Source organism: Microplitis demolitor, chromosome 6, assembly GCF_026212275.2.
Source record: "Microplitis demolitor isolate Queensland-Clemson2020A chromosome 6, iyMicDemo2.1a, whole genome shotgun sequence".
Classification (NCBI taxonomy): Eukaryota; Metazoa; Arthropoda; class Insecta; order Hymenoptera; family Braconidae; genus Microplitis; species Microplitis demolitor.
In genome coordinates, this window is record NC_068550.1 from 10,615,589 (window position 1) to 10,634,480 (window position 18,892).

General features: G+C 27.6%; 1 protein-coding gene across 3 annotated transcripts in view; it reads left to right on the top strand.

Annotated features, from left to right (window-relative positions):
- The first annotated feature begins 6,220 nt into the window (after positions 1-6,220).
- LOC103574203 (cyclin-K) overlaps positions 6,221-18,892 on the top strand; it is a 66,431-nt gene continuing 53,759 nt past the window's right edge. The window contains exons 1-3 of one of the 3 annotated variants that reach the window (XM_053740139.1): positions 6,221-6,478; positions 9,380-9,613; positions 9,767-9,898. In XM_053740139.1, the coding sequence (XP_053596114.1) occupies positions 6,476-6,478; positions 9,380-9,613; positions 9,767-9,898 (369 nt within the window). In that variant the 5' untranslated portion in view covers positions 6,221-6,475. The other 2 variants (XM_053740140.1, XM_014440154.2) reach the window with 2 other exon arrangements.

Here is an 18,892-nt window from a genome sequence, read left to right on the forward strand (position 1 = left end):
ACATTACCATAATAATCCCTACCATGAAAATTAAACTTCTTTACCTCATAAATGTGTTATCATATGATAAAAAGTACAGAAAATATCAATTAACTTTCGTCGGTAAGATAGACATTGTGGTTACATAGCTATTATCTAGATTAAAATTTAAATATTATCTTTTGATAAAGCTATGTAAGAGCATTATACTTTTGGAATTGGTTGTAATAAATTTGATACAATTATTAATTTGGTGCAAAATATTAATAGTCTTTATAATTGCAAAATATTAAATTTTTTTTTTTTAATTTATTACTGCACAGTTAAAAATTCCATAATTATAGATTAATATATTTTTTATTGATATATTTATGGATAATTAAAGTTACTTTTATTATTTACAATGGATGAAATATTCGTTTTATCAATTAATCATTAAGAAAAAAATGACTCGTTGAAATAATCTTAAGTTATAAATTTTTATTTAATTTTCAATGACATTAAGAGTACATTAAAATAAAAAGGAATTTGTTACACGAACGGCGCTTTGAAGTCTAAGCTTATTGAGGGGGCACATGCACCCAATCATTTTTATATGATTGGGATACTCTGTCCAATAATTTAAACTTTTCAAAAGCATAGAAATGTCCTCTAGGAAGTCCGACAAATCCTCCACACAAGTGTATACACTCTGATAATTCTACTCTATAAATTATTGATTATAAAGACCAATTGTACATAAACCTAAAATTATAAATATTTTATGATTAATAAATAATGTAGATAAACATTTTTAGAAATAAATTTGTATTGTATTAGTAATGTCGTACATTTACGGTGTAAAATTATTATGTAATAAAGTAATTATTATAATTATGTCAGTGTCGAAGCTGAGACAATATATTTCCCTTTATGGCCAAGAAACTTGACACGCGTGTCGTGACCAACAGTTGACAAAAGTTCCGACACTTGTTCTGTGTCTCAAATTTTCAGTGTACCATTTTCCAGTCCAATAACGATAACATTGTCCACGCATTCAAAATGCATCAGTCCCAGAGCATATTATTCCCATCGTCAATGATATCCATCAGGAGGGTAATAAAGTTTTTCATTTACGCAGGTTTTATATATTTTTTTTTTTTTTTTTTTTTTTTTTCTGAGAGAGGTTAAAAAATCTTCAAAAGACACCAACGATAGGAGAATTTGAAGATTTGATGGAGTTGGTAGTGTGGGATTTTTACCCACTAAAAACAATCCTCTCTCTTCTGTCCCTCGTCATTGGCAGAGGGTGTTCAGACTGGAAACCGAAATCAAAATACATTTGGTTTTTAACATCGTTTTATAGCAGCATTAGTTTTTAAGGGTTTTCTCTGACAGTACCCCCCACTTTTTACAAATATACAATGACTTTCAATTCTCACAACCGTAATAAAATTTAATTAATTCATTAAAAAAAAAAAATTACAACTCTATACGGAAAAAGGACAACGTACGAATAATTTTGCCGAGATATAGGATTTGAAAAAAATTATTTACAGTTGATATTAATTGGGAATTGAACGAAATTTGTTAAATAAATTTCAGTAAGATCTTCATATCAATTTTTTTTAAATCGAATTTCCAAATTTTGTAAGCTAAAATGTATTTTACAAATTTCGTTCAACTCTCAATTGATATCAACTGTAAGCAATTTGTTTTAAAATTTATATCTCGGCGAAATTACGATTACGTTGTCCTTTTTTCACTTAAAGTTTCAATTTATTCTTTTAAATTCATTAATTAAATTTAGATACGCTTTGACAGTTGAAAATCATTGCAAATTTTTAAAAAGTGAGGAGTATTGTTTGAGAATGACCTGAATAAATGTTTCAAAATAAACTGTAGACAGTTTAAAAAATGATCAGAGAGGAGTGTAAACGAAAAAAAAAAAAAAAACAAAAACTCAATTAATGTTATTGTTTAAAGCCAATTCTTGATATTCTAATATATTTATAATTTTTGAATTTTAAAATAACTAATTAGTATTAAGAATAAAAAAAAAGTTTATTTTATTTAATACTTGTAGTCTGCAAATAGCATGAAAATTTAAATAAATTGACTTATTAATAATCCGTATGTTTAATTATTTGTAAACAATTTTTCTTTTTTTATTTATAGCATATGCGTAATACTTTTAAAAAATTGTGAGAAATAATATGTACTTCAGTACTTTAAATAACTAAGGGATTTATAAAGCTATGTATCTCCACTTTTTAAACAAGTCTAATGATTTTCAATTGTCATAAACGTAATAGAAATTTTTTTTATTTATTAATTTTTCTTTCGGACCTACTTTTAGATTTTGAATTAATTAATTTTAATTAATTAACTTTTAAGATAATAAAGAAATAGGTTACAAGAAAAATAAATAAATTAAGAAAATTTTAATACGATTATGACGGTTTATGATTATTAGATGTTGTGGAAAATTGAGGGATACTATATTTAAATTTCTTCTTAAAAAATTTAATTCTATTAAACTCATTTAAAATTAAGAATTTTTTTTTTTTTTTCAACGGCAACTCAAAATTTTTTTTATTTACTTTGATTATCATTAAAAAAAAAAGAATTATTGTATTTGAGTCACAAGAAGGAAAAGGTATGTTTTATTTTATAATAGTAATTATATAGTACTTAATAGGTTAAGTTTATTAATTATTTATGTCAGTGATATTAAGTGAATAAAATTTAAAAAATTGTTTTTATTGGCAGAAATATAATCTAGAACAAAGTTTAGCTACAAAAGATCATCTGCCAGTATCAGAACAGTATTATCTAGGAAAAATTATTTGGCATATCAGGAGCTGCTGATGATTGTATAAATCTTTATGATATAAAACGTCGTACGGAATCTTGAAAATTGATCCATCACAATCGTAATTAATCAATTTATTGAGTTTAAATGTAGCAGACATCAGAATTTAAAATTATACATAAAAAATAAATAGAGTAAATAATTTAAAAAATAATATTCATAAAACATGCCCTTATTAATTTCAAAATTTTTGAAATGCGTATTTTATAAAAATTTTATTTTATTAATTATTTACTCTATTTATTAATAATTATAAATTCTGATGTCTGCTATATTCACATTCATATTTATTTATCTATATATTTGATTATCTATATTACTATGAGTGCGAATGTCTGACAAGTGGCAATTTTTTAAATTTTTGAATAAATAAATAAAATGTTAGTAGAATAAAAATTAAAAAATGAATATTTAAATTAATGAAAAATCAGTACGCGCATTATTTTGAATTTAATTATTTAAAATTTATAAATTGTCTCATGTCTGCTGCATTCAAATTCAGACATAATGAAATTAGCTGACATCTAATAATTCTTTGATTTTTGAAAAATGATAAATTAAAAAATATCTATTTGAAAAAATTGCACCATTAGTTTTTTAAGTTTTCTACATATGCATTTTTTTAGTTTTTTTTTTTTTTCTGAAATTCAGGACATTCTCAGTGCTCCCCCCCCCCCCACTTATAGAATCTCCTGATATTACAATCGCCGAAATTAATAAGTTTGCGAATTAATGATCAGATTTTTCTTATTAAATTTCAATGGAAATAAAAATAAGCAAGAGATTCTGAATAAATTTTAGAGTAGAGTTTTTAATAAATAGTTAAATTCAAATCATATTACAAAATTTTGCAGTACGTAGTGACTGTAGGTTGCTCATAACTTATTAATCATATATTGACCAATTAATATTTATTTAAACTCCATTTGTAGGTACAGTAAATTCTGTAACATTTATACCAGACGCAACTCATCTCCTTAGTTGTAGCTAGTCTTGGGCCTAATCGGTCACCACTGAGAGCGCTCAATTTAGTTCATAATCCAATGGCGAACTAGTTCGCTCTTTTAGTTCATTAGTTCTTTTTTTTAAATAATTTAATAAAAACAATAAATAGAGAACAAAATATATTTATGATTAATGTTGGTTCCGTTTATTTATGGAACATAAAATTTTTTATTTAAATAAGAATGAAAAAATAACAGAATTTATATTAATAATTAGTCAACAGCTAGTCTCGTTTCTAGTATAATGCGTAATTATATTACAATGCTTAAAAAATGCTAATTATTACGATTAAAGTTGACATTTTTTATAGCACATCAAATCTTTTACTTAAGTAAAAATGAAAAAATTCAATAATTTATATTAATCATTAGTCAACAGCTAGTCTCGTTGAGTAATGATCTAATATATAAATAGTCTCTCGAAATATCAAGGCGCGCACAGAAAAAGTAAATAACTCGGTTGGTCACATAGCGCCAGTGTCTAGTAAAACCGACGCTAAAAAAAATATAAAAAGAACTAAGAGCGAGATCATCGACGAACTAGTTCGCATAGTTCACCTAAAGAAGTGCTCTTCCGACCTAGGTCGTTCGCGAACTACCCAAGACTAGTTGTAGCAGCGATGGCAGCATAGGATTAGTAAGATGTGGAAATTGGCAGTTGAAAAAACATTGGACGTTAGCTCACGAAAATTCAAAATTAAATACATTAGCAGTTCATCTCACTGGTAAATGAGCATTATCAGTTAATACTGACGGAGTAATTCAGACATGGATCCTGGTAAAAGGACAACAAGCTTACGCGACGAATTTAGTACCGATGTTGGAACTTAATGCTAAAAATATAACCGTCTTACGGTGGAGTCCAGACGGTTTGAAATATTTGATGGTGGCAAACAATCAGCTGGACGCTTACACGGTGGAAAATGCTGGTCTTTGTGCTGAAATTACACTGGACTCTAAAATCGTTTGTGTTGAATTTATCAGCGACAATGTTATCGTTATTGGACTGGAAAATGGTACACTGAAAATTTGAGGCACAGAACAAGTGTCGGAACTTTTGTCAACTGTTGGTCACGACACGCGTGTCAAGTTTCTTGGCCATAAAGGGAAATATATTGTCTCAGCTTCGACACTGACATAATTATAATAATTACTTTATTACATAATAATTTTACACCGTAAATGTACGACATTACTAATACAATACAAATTTATTTCTAAAAATGTTTATCTACATTATTTATTAATCATAAAATATTTATAATTTTAGGTTTATGTACAATTGGTCTTTATAATCAATAATTTATAGAGTAGAATTATCAGAGTGTATACACTTGTGTGGAGGATTTGTCGGACTTCCTAGAGGACATTTCTATGCTTTTGAAAAGTTTAAATTATTGGACAGAGTATCCCAATCATATAAAAATGATTGGGTGCATGTGCCCCCTCAATAAGCTTAGACTTCAAAGCGCCGTTCGTGTAACAAATTCCTTTTTATTTTAATGTACTCTTAATGTCATTGAAAATTAAATAAAAATTTATAACTTAAGATTATTTCAACGAGTCATTTTTTTCTTAATGATTAATTGATAAAACGAATATTTCATCCATTGTAAATAATAAAAGTAACTTTAATTATCCATAAATATATCAATAAAAAATATATTAATCTATAATTATGGAATTTTTAACTGTGCAGTAATAAATTAAAAAAAAAAATTTAATATTTTGCAATTATAAAGACTATTAATATTTTGCACCAAATTAATAATTGTATCAAATTTATTACAACCAATTCCAAAAGTATAATGCTCTTACATAGCTTTATCAAAAGATAATATTTAAATTTTAATCTAGATAATAGCTATGTAACCACAATGTCTATCCTACCGACGAAAGTTAATTGATATTTTCTGTACTTTTTATCATATGATAACACATTTATGAGGTAAAGAAGTTTAATTTTCATGGTAGGGATTATTATGGTCCCTGATAACACGAGTTGATCGTGAAAAAGTTGGTCATTCATTAGTTTCCGACCAACTTGACGACAAGTTATCGACAACTTCAGCTTTTGCAACTTTTGGCTACAAGTTACCGCCAACTTTCTCAGAAAGTTGGCGGCAGTATGGAGCCGCAACTGGAATGCAAGTTTCTGAGGAAATTGAAAGTAAACTTACCGTCAACTTATGATCACCAACTTTTGCAAGCAACTTTTGCCACCAACTTTCTCAGAAAGTGATAGTCAACTTTTTAGATTTACAACTTTTGCCACCAACTTTCTCAGAAAATGTCCATCAACTATTGGAGGTACCAACTGTTGGCGATCAACTTGGTTCCAGTTGCGGCTGCAAGTTTCTCGTCAGTTTCTCGCCAACTTGGCTATCAGGGGTAATGTTTTAAACTGGTTGAGTTAAAAAAGTGTTAGAGTTATCATGAGATAGAAATATTATTAGGCAAATTTGTTAATTGGTTAAGCATTTTTTTTGTAAATTTGTGTTGTGGTAAATTTAATAAGGGGTAGAAATATTTATGGTAGACTTTATTTGGTTCAACTGTTAAATGGCATAGATATTTCAGGTATACATAGATTTGGATCAGATTTTCATGGCTGAAATGGTTGTGGTGGAGTTTTCAAATGGTAAAGTTACAAAATTGAAGGGATGTTTCGTGGTAATGAAAAAATGTTGTATAAAAAATAATTGATACAGTAATATTTTGGTAGGATTTTCATATGGTATAATTGTCTAATGGTAGAAAAGTTAGGGTAGAACTGATCTTGATAGAATTATAGTTGGAGTAGAGATTTTTATGGTAGAGATGAAAATGTACCAGATTTTCATGGCAGAACTGGTTGTGGCAGTGTTTTCAAATGGGAAAGTTATTAAATTGCAGGGATATTTCATGATAAAGAAAAAAATTTGGCATAATTACTATTTGATATAGTAATAATATATTGGTAGGATTTTAATGCAGTATGATCAGCAAATGGTAAAAAAGTTAAGGTGGACTTGTTCTTGTTAGAGTTACATTTGAGGTAGAGACTTTTACGGTAGAGATGTAAATGTGCCCTTAAAGCTAACAAAAAGCGAGCCTGGTCACTTGGAAGGTTACTAGGTTCGGAGCTGACGCCACCTCCTGGACACTGAGCAGTTAGTTGTCACGCGGGACAAATTTTGAATTTGAAAACAATGGATAAATTTATTGTTGACTATGATGATGATTGTTATGATTACTATTTAATGAAATAATGAAATTATAGATAAAGATAGATGCAATTCATAAAATAACTTTTATCTGAAGACTAAGTTTTATTATAAATTGTAGATAAGATTTGATCAGTAATAACGGTTGTGCTCGTCAATAGTTCTCGGGAGAAGTGAAGTTATATAAGTTAAGAAGATATATATATATATATATATATATATGTAGATGTACATATACAATCGCGTGCATTAATTCAGGCAGGTTTCCATGTTCAGAGTTTTTCTGCCACTTGTAAATTTGGCTGTTTCTAAACTCTAGATTTAAAAAATTGTAAATTGTAATGCTTGTAAAATTTTCTAAATTTAAAAAATGCCGCCCCTAAATTAGATGAAATTGAAATAATGTAATACGTGAATTCAGCTAATAGTAAAATATGACAAAGTAAAAAAAATTCAACGATAAAAAGAGAAATTCTAAAATAAAGTCATCTGGAAAATGAGCAATTTCAAAAGTTGACATCAACAAAATAACACTAATCGTAAAATAGCTTAGTTAAAAAAAGAGAATTCTGAAAATGTATTCAAATGAAAATATAAACAGTTGAAAAAAGTAGGATTAGAATAAATGAATTTTAAAGCTTGGAAAATCATAAATATAGCCAATTTGAAACCTAGCCACGTGAAATCAGTTCATTCTAAACTTGGAAATTTATAAAATTAACCGTTTGTAAGCCTTGTGAATTATAAAAATTGCCGCCTGTAAACCTGAAAATTTATTAAATTTCCCCGTTTTTAAACCCAGCGATTCAAGAAATTCGTCGATAATTTTTTTTTACGGTAAAAATACAATACAGTATACTTTTGAAAGCAATTTAAAACTTAATAAATAATAATTTTGATTGTTTTAATTTGAAAATCACTTTTTTTTTTATAAACAAGCAATTATGACCAGTAGTTTATTATTTTACATTAATATAATAAAATTTTAATCATATTGCATGAATAATATGAAAAATATGTTTCATTAATTTTTTTTTTTTTTTTTTTTACTATTACTTAAGTTTTTATTTTCAGTCTCTCAACAATACTTAGATCCAAAATTCACGATGATGCCAAAGGACAAAGTAGGTGGAGTGACCCACCTGATGAAAAATGAAACATATTTTTAATATTTTTCATGCAATATTATTAAAATTTTCAAAATTAATGTAAAATAATAAACTACAGGTTATAATTACTTGTTTATAAAAAAAAAGTAATTTTCAAATTAAAACAATCAAAATTATTATTTATTAAATTTTAAATTGCTTTCAAAATTGTAATGTATTGTATTTTTACTGTAAAAAAAAAATTATCGACGAATTTTTTGAATCGCTGGGTTTAGAAACGGGGAAATTTAATAAATTTTCAAGTTTACAGGCGGCAATGTTTATAATTTACAAGGTTTACAAACGGCTAATTTTATAAATTTACAAGTTTAGAATTAGCTGAATTCACGTGGCTAGGTTTAAGATTGGCTACATTTATGATTTTCCAAGCTTTAAAATTCATTTATTCTAATCCTACTTTTTTCAACTGTTTATATTTTCATTTGAATACATTTTCAGAATTCTCTTTTTTTAATTAAGCTATTTTACGATTAGTGTTATTTTGTTGATGTCAACTTTTCAAATTGCTCATTTTCCAGATGACTTTATTTTAGTATTTCGCTTTTTATCGTTGAATTTTTTTTTCTTTGTCATATTTTACTATTAGCTGAATTTACGTTTTACAGTATTTCAGTTTCGTCTAATTTAAGGTCGGCATTTTTTAAATTTAGATAATTTTACAAGCATTACAATTTACAATTTTTTAAATTTACAGTTTAGAAACGGCCAAATTTACAAGTGGCAAAAAAACTCTGAATATGAAAACCTGCCCGAATTAATGCACGTGATTGTATATATATATATATATATATATATATATATATATATATATATGACCCTGAAGTTAGCAGACAGCTTACAATTTTTTGGTTTTTTTTTTCAACAACTTAATTTAAGAAAAAAACTAAAAATATGCACATATAGAAAATTATAAAAACTGCAGGTGCAATTTTTGGAATATTTTTTCTTTTATTAATTTATCGTTTTTCAAAGATCCAAAAATTATAAGATGTCAGCTAACTTCTAAATCATGTGTGTGCGCGCGCGCGCGTGTGTGTGTGTGAGTGTGTGTGTGTATGTTTCGAGACAGGAACGAGGTTAAAATCAAGAATTCGAGACTTGATAAGTGTCAAAAAATTTTTGTAGTTTAAAATTATTGTTAAATTAAGACTTATATTATTTATTTAGTTCAATAAAACTATAATGCCGTGTTGGTATTACGACAAAAAGGAATTAAGACACACACCATCAATCCAAGATTCGATAGACTATGAAACAGAATGTAGATACAGAAAAGAAGGTGCCAGATTTATTATTGACACTGGGTCAAAAATGGATTTAGGTTATAATACAATGGCAACTGGTGTTGTTTATTTTCATCGCTTTTACATGTTTCATTCATTCAAACAATTTCCTCGCTATGTAAGTGCGTTAATTAACTAACCAACCCTTTCATTAATTGGCCTACACATAAAACTTGATAATTTTAATTCATCATTTATTCATAACTACCAATTTCAGATGACCTATGATTAATCATTATCATTATCTAGTGTTTATTATTGTTTTTAACAGGTAACAGCATGTTGCTGTTTATTTCTAGCGGGTAAAGTTGAGGAAACACCAAAAAAATGTAAAGATATTATTAAAACAGCAAAAACTTTACTAACTGATCAAAAGTTCGCTACATTTGGTGAAGATCCAAAGGTACTATTTTATAACAATTTTTTTTAATTCCAATATATATATATACATATATATATATATATATATATATATATATATATATATATATGTATATATATATATATATTAGGGTGTGTCAAAAGAATTGACAAATGTTTTTTTTTCGAATGGCCGTGGAATTCTGTCAGAGCACGTCAAAATAAAGTTCCTGTGAAAATATGAGCTCTTAATATTGATATTTAGAGGTCGCGAATCATAATTTTTAATTTTCCATTTAAATAACATAAGAACAAAAAAATTAAGCTTGGAATTGTATTCCTCGGCAATGGCTCATTGTACAGATGAGCTCAAGATGAGCTCTACAAAAAAAGTCTCTTATCATTTTTTGATAAATCCGTTTGTTGAGAAGTTATTGGAGCTTAAAGTCGAATTTATAATAAATATCTAGATCTTTTTACTTTTTCGGCGAAACTATCAGACTTATCGCAAAATATCATAAGATCTGTTTTGTAGAGAATTTAATTCCCTACACATTATTTCGAATAAACTTTTTTCAAATTCCGCATAACGTTCTAGTTAATCAAGCTTTTAGAAAAAATAGTGTTCTAATCGATTTTAAAAGCTTGACATTAAAATAGAAATAACTAGAAAGTTATGCGGAATTTAAAAAAAAATTTATTCAAAATAATTCGTAGGGAATAAAATTTGTATTTCAATGTCAATCTCTTAAAAAAATAGATTTCTAGTTAATTTTAAGAGCTTGACATTGAAATACAAATAACTTGTTAACAATGCGGAATTTCGAAAAACTTTGTTCGTGACAATTTGTAAAGAATAGAATTATCTACAAAAATGTCCCCATGACATTTTTTGATAAGACTAATACATTCGCCGGAAAAGTAAAAAAATCTCAAAATTTACTATAAATTTGACTTGAAGCTTAAATGATTTGGAACCGTGAAATTTATCAAAAAATGATAAGAGACTTTTTTTGTAGAGCGTTCAATTTCTACAATAACATGTACTGGACATAAAAATCCGTCGATTGGTTTGTAAGCTAGAAAATTCTAAAAAAAAAAAAAAATTTTTTTTCCCGTGTTATTTTAATGGAAAAGAGAAAAATGGATTGAGGCCAACCTTAATATCCCTATTAAAAGCCCGAATCCCCGAGTCGAAAAATTTCAGCTTTACTTTAAACTGAATAAACTGCTAGACAACAGTTGAAAAAAATAAAAAGTGGCTATTTAAAATACATTATAAAATGAGCTTGAACCCAGACTGGATGGTCGTCATATTTCGCTTTTCAGGACCATCAGACTGAAATTAAGCTTGAAAATAAAATCATTTAGTCAGGCTCTTCAGCTTGAAAATAGTTTGAAATTAAGGCTTTTCAGGTTGATGTTAGGTTCCCCGGGTAAAAAAATAATAAATTTGTTTCCCTGCCGAAATTTGGCCGACATTAAGTTAAAGACGAGGATTTATACTATTATTATTATTATTATTATTATTATTATTATTATTATTATTATTATTATTATATTTGATTATATAAAATAAAAATTATTGTAATTATTTAATATTTTTTTAATTGCCAGGGAAAAATGAATTATATACAGTCACATATGGAAATCGGCAATATATGGCCGCGTATGACTGAATATGATCATATTTAATTATATTAAACATAACAGATTGTTTTATTCTTTTTTTAATTTTGTCTTCAATCATTTTAGTGATGCAGAGATTATTAGATATGCAAATAATTGAATTTCTAATCGCATTATAAATTTTTAATTCAGAGAAAAAACGCTACATTTATCAACGACCCCACACAGGCATTAGTGGGATTCGAACCCGGGACCCTACGTACGAAAGACCAACGCTTTAACGACTAGGCTACGCTGCTGAAAGTGACTACTGATATTAATTGTACCCTACATAAGATCGAAAGAATACATTCACTTTTACAGTCATATCAAGCTGTTCAGCTTGAATTCATGCTTGAAAAATTATTAAGTAGCAGGTTGTTCAGGTTAAGAATAAGTTCAAAGTGCAAGCTAGTTTGCCTAACAGCCTAACAGCTTGTTCAGCTTGAATTCAATGTTTTTCTTATACTTTAACAGGCTATGCAGTTTCAATTCAAGTCAAATTTTTGTTAAGAAGCAGTTTATTTAGCTTGAAAATAAGTTCAAAGTTTAAGCTAGTTTTGAACTGAATAACCTACAGATTATTAATCTTGAATTCAGTGTCTTTTTAATACTCTGGTAGGCTGTTCAGTTTTAAAACAGCCTGAAAATTTTACGTCAGTTTGAAGATTAAGCTTGTTCAGGTTGAATCCAGCTTCAATTTAATGCCAGGCTGAACAGTTTAATTTAAGGCTCAATTAAGAGCAGTCAGTTACAATTAAAGTTCAATTCAGCGCATTCAGCTTCATTTAAGGTCCAGTTCAGCGTAGTCAGTTTGAATTAATGCTGAAACTTTTCGACTCGGGTTGGTACTAAAATTTTTATTTTTAGTAATACTTTTAATTTTTGGATACCAGAAAAAAAAAATTTGTTGTTTTCTTTGAAACACCCTAATATATATATGGCCCACAGAAACCGACTATTTTTTTTTCGAGTCTCTTATGGAAATTTGTTGGCTTACGATGTTTTAAGAAGCCTCTCCAAAAATCAGCTTGATAAAAAATTTTTAAGAGGTCGCTCACGAATTTTGAAAATATCAAAAATAATTGAAATTCCGATTTTTCACTTCTGAATTTTTTCTTTGTCACTGCAGCGATAGTTTATATTTATAAAATCATGTCTATGCTGAAAATTTCAGCCTAAAATTTAAATATTTAAATGGAGCTCAAGAATTTTGAATATTAACTGATAATATGTAACTAATACTTTGAATTAATTTTTGTATTTTTTTTATGACTCTATTATTGTCATTTCACTAAAATATAACTTGCATAACCAAAAATATACAGGACAGTCTTAAACAATAAAATTTGGTAAGTTTTGAATAAGTGCGAAAACCTAAAAATTAAATTAAAAAATAAAAAAGTATCAAAATAACTTATTATTTCTATTTCTCGGGTTATATTTTCATTCATTGTGATGCAAATTGATGGTGAAAAAATCGAGGAGCTTAATTATTAATATTCAAGGGTCGCTCAAAAACTTTCAAAAGAGCACTCAAAAACATTCAAAATTCTTGAGCGAGGTTTAAATATTTAAATTTTGGGCTTAAATTTTCAGCAGAATCAATATTTCATAAATATTAACTATTGCTGCCACGACAAAGAAAAAAATTTGAAATAGAAAATTCAAATTTCGATCATGTTTGATATTTTCAAAATTCATGAGCGACCTCTTAAAAATTTTTTATCGAACTGATTTTTGGAGAGGCTTCTTAAAGCATCGTAAACCAACAAATTTTCATAAGAGACTCGAAAAAGAAAAATAGTCTGTTTTTTTGGGCCGCCCAAATATATATATATATATATATATATATATATATATCTTAGGGTGATTCGTTTTGAACGAACATTTTTTTTTTCGCTCCCACAGCAAAATATTATTGTACACATAAAAAAAAAATTCCCTGAAAGTTTCAGCCCTTAATCTTACGTCTAAGTACTTTTATTTTGATTTTAAAGTTTTCCCATTTAAAATACATAGGAATATTAGGTTTTTTTTTTAATTCCCTATAACTTGGCGGCATTTCATGGCACTATAATGCCCATAGGGGTGATTTGAAGATAATGAGCTGCACTTTAAATGTGCTCACGACAATTTTATTATAATTCGTATATTTCAGTTTTTATGCGAGATAGAAGTCATATTTTTAAAAAAATACTATATTTTTTGCACGTAAAGGCTAAACGGTTAGAGTTACGAAAAAAAAGTAAATGAAAATTTTGTTGGAAATTGAATTCTCTACAAAAAAGGTCCCATTCATGAAATCCATAAAATCCATAGGTTAAAAGATATAAAACATTTAAGAATTTTTTTTATTAAATGTTGAGAGAATAATAAATTTTATGTGGTTTAAACTAAAAAATTATGCATTTTTTATTATTTTCTCATGTTTATATACAGCAAGATAATAATTTGCGTGATTGTTTTGCTGTGCACTTTCCTCCTTTATTTTTGGCAATGAAAAATCTGTACTATATAATAGCTAGTGCAGAGATTGGCAAGTCAACTCCTTCGTGATATTATAAATGTTTTTATGTACAAGCATCGTTATTTGAATTTTACAATTTGTCAAAGCTCAACTGAAGTAATTAATGATGTGCATGGTATATGGAACAAATTTTGTATTCCGATCGGTCGTATTCAACATCACATAAAAAAATTTTATAACTTATATAAAGATATAAAAGTTAATCGCAACAAAAAAAAAATCACCGACTCAACAAAAAATAATCAAAAGTTTCAATGAAAAATTGGATCAATTATTTGATATTGCTAAACGCAATGAAACTGAAATGTTGCCAGATCATTTGCGTAAATATCTAACAGAATGTCGTGAAAACAATAGGAGTAATAAATCTGCACCAATTGAAAATAAGTTACCGGAAGATTCATCCATAGAGTTGAGTCAAAAATTATCACAGACTTCAATATTAGATATTGCCAGGAGTCAATCGTCAAAATGTAGTGATTTTAAGCGTGCTCATGCTGATTATGAGGACGAGAGTCCTCCAGCTAAGACTAAAAAAATAAACATCATGACACCGGACCTTGTTTCCAGATTAGATCGTACACAAACCAGCAATAGGCAAGCAATGTACATAATCGCTTCGGTACTCGGCAGTCTTGGATTAGATATCGATGATTTTAATCTAAGCTATTCAACCATTTTTAATGCTCGTAATAAATTCAGAATAGATATTGTGGAGGCATTAAAAAATGATCATAATATCGCTAAGTGTTTTGTCGTCCATTAGGATGGAAAATCACTTCCCACTGTTTTAAGCAAAAAAAAAAAGTGGAACGACTTCCGATTGTAGTCTCCGGAGTTGGTACTGAACAACTACTTGGCGTTCCAAAACTTGACAATGCAACAGGATTTAATCAATCTGAAGTTATTTTTGAGGTGTTGAACGAGTGGAATATTGTTGATAGAGTAAAAGCAATGTGTTTCGACATTCCCTGCGTTAACACTGGTAAATTATTTAATTATATGAACAGGAAAAAAGAAGGCTCGAAAATTTATCAGTTGGCAACATATTTTTTACTTTGAATTCATATTTATATACTAATAATTTTGAAACAAGGCCATAATTTAATAAAAGATAGAATTTTCTTTTTATCAAAATTTGAAACATATAAGAAAACAAACTTCATGATTTGCTACAGTTAATTTAATAAATATTACTTATTTGATTGATGTATGTCATAAATTAATTAGATTTCACACTTTAATTATTAATTGATATCTAAAATCAAAGATTTTTATTTACTTTTTAAGATGATTCATAGTAGTAATTTCAAATTCACAAAAATGAATAAACTAATTGGCATAGAATATATGAAAATACTAATTAGTGATGATAAATTTCGCTTCTAACTATTTCGTATTAATCTTCGAGATTTATTAATTATTGACGAAAAATATCATTTTTTGCTTTTTTCTATAAATTGTTTATATTCTTTTTTTTTTCGGTATAGAATTACTTGTTTGTAAATTAATGTTGTTTCGTAAAAATATGATGCCACTTCAAAACATTTTTTTTAATTTTTATATTAATCTTAATGTAGGTCTTCAGAACGGAACATGCACTTTATTAGCCCAAAAATTACAAAGAGATTTATTGTATCTCGCATGTCGTCACCACATTTTTGAAATAATTTTACGCAATGTAGTAGAAGTTGCTTGGCCAATTACAACAGGCCCAAATGTGCCTATTTTTAAGAGATTCCAAGATTTTTGGGAAAATATTGATCCATCTCAATATGATATTGGAATTGATGACTTAGCAATAAAAGACATTCTTAGTGAAACAAAAGAAGATAAACTTCGTTTTATAGAAACTCAACTTAAGGTATTAGTTATAAAAATTAAAATATTAGTTAGATAATGCAACATATAGAATACTAGTTTAAATAAAAATTATTTGATTTATTTTAAATGATTTCCGATCATCATGTCCTATGATTATTATCCTCAACATAAAAATCCAGGACAAAAATATCCCGAACGAAAAAATCTGAGACAAATATAGATATTTTCAGGATTTATCCTGGTTGATCAGGGTTTTTTATTTAGGATATTTTTGTATGGATGAATGTGCTAAGATTTTATTATCTAGTATTTTCTTGTCTCGGGTATTGTGGCCTGTTACCATTTTAAATATTTTAATAATAGTCAGTTTACAGTTATTAATAATTAATTTCAACAGTTTATGGTAATTAAATGATGAATACTATAAAAGAATTAATATCAATTGGTATTTCATATTATTTACAATTTTTTTCATTAGGATCATTTACCAAGAGATGATTATCGTGAGTTTTTGGTGCTTATTTATATTTTTTTGGGAGATGTTCCCAAAAATAGCGTAAAATTTAGAGCTCCTGGCGCCATGCACCTCGCGAGGTGGTTATTCAAAGCATTGTATTGTTTGAACATTTATTTGTTTAGAAAACAATTTTCAATAACAAAATCAGATGTTGACGCTCTCCGAGAAATATGTGTTTTTTTGGTTTAATTTTACCTCGAAAGCTGGTTTACTGCTATGGATGCGACAAAAGCTCCGAATGGTTATTTGAAATTATTTCAGAATTTAGTGATTTACAAGAACACGCATTCGAAAATTGCTGAAGCTGCTCTAGCAAAATTATCCCGTCATCTTTGGTACCTGAACGAACAACTTGCTTGTTTAGCACTATTTGATCCAGCCGTATCACATGAACAAAAAGTAAAAATGGTAAATTCGATTAAAAATAAAGAAACACATGCTATTAAGGAAAAACGTCTCATTCTAAACAAAAATAAATTTGATTCATTGGCTACGAAAGAGATAAGTGATTTTGTTAGTCAGAAATCTCTTTTCATTTTTAAACAGTTTGAGTTGTCCACTGGTTTTCTTGAAATCGATCCTGACTTATGGGAATCTAATGACGATTATAAAAAATGCCTAGAAACATTTAAGCAGCTAAAAGTTGTGAATGATACAGCGGAACGAGGGGTGGCATTGATCGAAAAATACAATCAATGTCTCACACAAGACGAAAAACAAAGGCAACTAATTTTACAAGTAGTCCAAGACCACCGCAAAAAATATCCATCATGTAAAAAAAAAAAATTATATGTCACAGAGCTCTTAACTAATTTATGTATAAGCATATTTTATTCTACAGTCAGAAATATACGGTAAACAAATGAGAAAATAATAAAAAAATGTATAATTTTTTAGTTTAAACCACATAATATTTATTATTCTCTCAACATTTAATATAAAAAATTCTTAGATGTTTTATATCTTTTAACCTATGGATTTTATGGATTTCATGAATGGGACTTTTTTTGTAGAGAATTTAATTTCCTACAAAATTTTCATTTACTTTTTTTTCGTAACTCTAACCGTTTAGCCTTTACGTGCAAAAAATATAGTATTTTTTTAAAAATATGACTTCTATCTCGCATAAAAACTGAAATATACGAGTTATAATAAAATTGTCGTGAGCACATTTAAAGTGCAGCTAATTATTTACAAATCACCCCTATGGGCATTATAGTGCCATGAAATGCCGCCAAGTTATAGGGAATTAAAAAAAAAACCTAATATTCCTATGTATTTTAAATGGGAAAACTTCAAAATCAAAATAAAAGTACTTAGACGTAAGATTAAGGGCTGAAACTTTCAGGGAATTTTTTTTTTTATGTGTACAATGATATTTTGCTGTGGGAGCGAAAAAAAAAATGTTCGATCAAAACGAATTACCCTAATATATATATATATATATATATATATATATATATATATATATATATATATATATATATATGTTGGGGGGGGGGGCAAAAAAAAAGAACTAATTTTTCTATCTTTAGTTACCATGAAAATATTGTTAAAGATGATGAAAAAAAAATTCTGGTTAAGTTCGAGCTCCTAATATTAATTTTGAGAGGCGGCGCTCCGTGATTTTTGATTTCTCATTTAAATAACATGGAAAAGAAAAACTTCCTAAGTTCGGAATTATATATCTAGGTGATAGCTTATTGTACAGATAAGTCGAGACATATGTTTGTAGGGAATGAAATGCTCTACAAAAGAAGTTCCTTATCATTTTTTGATAAATCCATCTGTTCAAAAGTTATTGGAGCTTGAAGTCAAATTTATAGTAAATTTTGAGTTCTTTTTATTTTTCCGGCGAAACTATTAGACTTATCACAATATGTCACGAATCTTTTTCGTAGACAATTTTATTCCTTACAAATTACCTGTCATAAAGTTTTTTGAAATTCCGTATTGTTTTCTAGTTATTACTATTTTAATACCAAGCTCTTAAAAAAAGGAGTGTTCTGATCGATTTCAGAAGGTTGACATTAAAATGGAAATAACTAGAAACCACGCGGAATTTCAAAAAACTTTATGATAGATAATTTGTAAGGAATAAAATTGTCTACAAAAAAGATTTGTGACATTTTGTGATAAGTCTGATAGTTTTGCCGGAAAAGTAAAAAAAATCTAGAAATTCACTATAAATTTGACTTTAAGTTCCAATAACTTTTGGACAGATGGATTTATCAAAAAATGATAAGAGACTTTTTTTGTATCGCATTTAATTTCCTACAAACATATATCTCGAACTTATCTGTATAATGAGCCATTGTCGAGATATAAAATTTCAAACTTGAAAAATTTTTTTTTCCATGTTCTTTAAATGGGAAATCAAAAATCACGAATCGTCACCTCTTACTATTAATATTAAGAGCTCAAACTTTGCCAGAATTTTTTTTTCATCATCTTTAACAATATTTTCACGGTAACTAAAGAAAAAAAAATTAACTCTT